The sequence below is a fragment of the Microtus ochrogaster genome, chromosome 19 (assembly GCF_000317375.1).
Source record: "Microtus ochrogaster isolate Prairie Vole_2 chromosome 19, MicOch1.0, whole genome shotgun sequence".
Taxonomy (NCBI): Eukaryota; Metazoa; Chordata; class Mammalia; order Rodentia; family Cricetidae; genus Microtus; species Microtus ochrogaster.
The window spans coordinates 5,291,882-5,294,280 of NC_022021.1; the positions used below are offsets into that span (position 1 = coordinate 5,291,882).

Below are 2,399 nucleotides of genomic sequence, written 5' to 3' on the forward strand. Positions count from 1 at the left end.
GACTTCCTAGGATTTCCAGGAAGGCGTTGCTCAGAGTCCAGTAACTAGGAAGCCGTTAAGCAACTCGAAGTCGGGGATCAACATCCTCGGAGGGGCGCTAGGACCCAGGCACTCGCTGGCCTTGGGACCTTTGGAGGAGTGAAGGCAGTGGAGGCTCAGATTGGCAGGCAGAGTCCCTAGGAGCGTCCAGACCCTTCTGGCGCGCAGAAGCGCAGAAGCGCAGAAGCGAGGAAGGCGCATGGTGCAAAGGCACAGCAGCTGGGTGCGCTCTATGAGTGGGTGCCGCCAGGGGCACAGGCACCCTTACGTTGGGACAGCAGCGGGGGATCGCAGCAGGCATGGACAAGCAGCAGAGCAAGCGCCAGGTGAGCCCTGCACGTCTGCAGAGGGGTGTCCCAAGGCACAGGCACAAGCTTGGAGCCCTCCCGGGACCTGTCTTTGAACCCCAAGTGCTGAGATGGCCCTTTCCTTTTTCTCCAGTCTCTCCACGTTTGGTACCTGGCTCCCATCTTGCTTCCTAGAGAGGTACCTGGAATGCCTAAGATGCCCGTGTTGCAATTTTTAATGTTTAATAATAGTCTCTGCACATGGGTCTATGCCTGGCTGGCAGCGATCATTGCTTCTGCCTCCTGTTGCGCGCATTGTTCCCACGCTCACCTCCCTGGCGTGGGGCCCCTGACTGTCCGAATGTATTTCCAGTAGCTGCAATATTAGCTTCTTCTCCGGGAAGTAAGGCAAGGCAGCTTTAGACCCCGGGGTGGCTGCGGGTGTAGGAGCGGGTACAGGTGCAAATGCAGGTAGAGGGGCCGGTGTGTGCGTGCATGCGCGTGCACGAATGCCTGGCGCCTCCTACTGTCAGTGACCCAGGGCAATTTCCTGCATGGTGCTCCCTAGGAAGGAGGATTCCTATCCTGTCCAGAGGGAAACAGGGGTACCTGGGAGAGAAGAAGCTGCTTGTGAGGGTCTCATGCCCTGGGTTCACAGCAAAATGACCGTGCACAGGGCGTAGGAAGGGGGCTTGGTCTAAAGGCTAAATGGATATTGCTGCACTGAACTTGGGAGCATTTTGAGAAGGAGTTAACAGTTAACTGAAACACACTTAACTGTCATTGTGGCAGTCTTAAAAAAAAACCAATAAAATCTTACTGAAGTGTCTTTAACCTTCTACAGTCTTCTAAGCCTGTAGGAGTTTCTGTGACGGTCTATAAAGTTTCTGGCACCGACTGTACTCTGGCTTACCTGTTCCAGGCTGAGGGCCCTAGGCAAACACCATCCTGCTGCCAGCTGCTGGGACCAAGGACCTTACAATCTTTGCGTTTGAACTCTGAGTCTCCCGCCCGTGCATGGGGTGGTGGTGGTGGTGATGGTGGTGGTTTTGGCATGCCTGCTTTTAAAGTTCTTCGACAATCTGAAGTTTCAACCTCCAGTGTTTCTCTAAGACAGTCTTTCTCCAAACTGTGTTGGGACACAGTCAACAAAAACATTTATCCAGGGAGCCAGGGGAGGTGAGAGGCAGAGAACCCGCCCTCTAAGGCTTTATTATCTGTCTGCCCTGGGCAGTTCTTGCTTGACTGCCCTCCTGACCTTGAAAGGGCTATTTTCATTTTGCAGAGGCTAGGTTTTCCAAGAAGTAGAAACTGAAGAATGATAATTCACCCGTGGTGGGAAGAACGGGGATGGGAGGCAGAAGCTGTGTGGGGTTAATGAACTGTGGAAAAAACAAAAAACAAAATAAAACAAAACAAAACAAAAAAAAAAACCCTCAGGCCATGTGTGCGCCATCAAGGCTGACAGGGAACCCTCAGACCTGGGGTCCTCTCTGACAGGAGTTTGTTACATTCGGAGACAGCTTATCCAGTCTTGCTACAGCTTGTGCTACGTTCTGAAAAAGCATTAATAGTTTGAAGAGACAGGGGAGCAAAAGTGTGGAGGAGGCTGTAAAGTGACAGGAATCGTTGGTCTGGGGAAACAAGCTCAGTGGTGCTGTTGGTGCCCTGAATGCACTGGGCCGAACCTTCCAGAAAGATCTGACCCAGCTTGACTGCATGATTCTGAAAAGATCCAGGCTTCGCGGTAAGACCCTTGTCTGGCCACCCTGGCCCTGCCCGGGGAGGGGAGAGAGGCCCACATTTGGTTCCTGGGTGGAAGAAGGCACAGTAAGCTGCCCGTCTCACAGGGGGTATGTGAGCCTTCAGTTACATCTGATAAGCACAATTTACTTACCCAGGAACGACTCGGTTAATATTAACTTCCCAGAAAAGCAGCCGATCAGTTCAGCGATGAAATAATGAAATTCTCTTTAGAAACAGCATTAAGTATCGGAATGCCTAATATTATCAGAGCTTAGTGGGGTAAGCACTATTTTTTTTAAATTTATTTATTTATTAAGGATTTCTGCC

At 51.4% G+C, this 2,399-nt stretch overlaps 1 protein-coding gene across 1 annotated transcript in view; it reads left to right on the forward strand.

Moving 5' to 3' along the window:
* Nucleotides 1-208: 208 nt before the first annotated feature.
* Nucleotides 209-2,399, forward strand: part of Pde8b (phosphodiesterase 8B) — a 224,804-nt gene continuing 222,613 nt past the window's right edge. Inside the window, exon 1 of the mRNA XM_013349685.2 lies at nucleotides 209-365. Coding sequence (XP_013205139.1) covers nucleotides 339-365 — 27 coding nt within the window. The 5' untranslated portion in view covers nucleotides 209-338. The remainder of the gene's footprint in view (nucleotides 366-2,399) is intronic.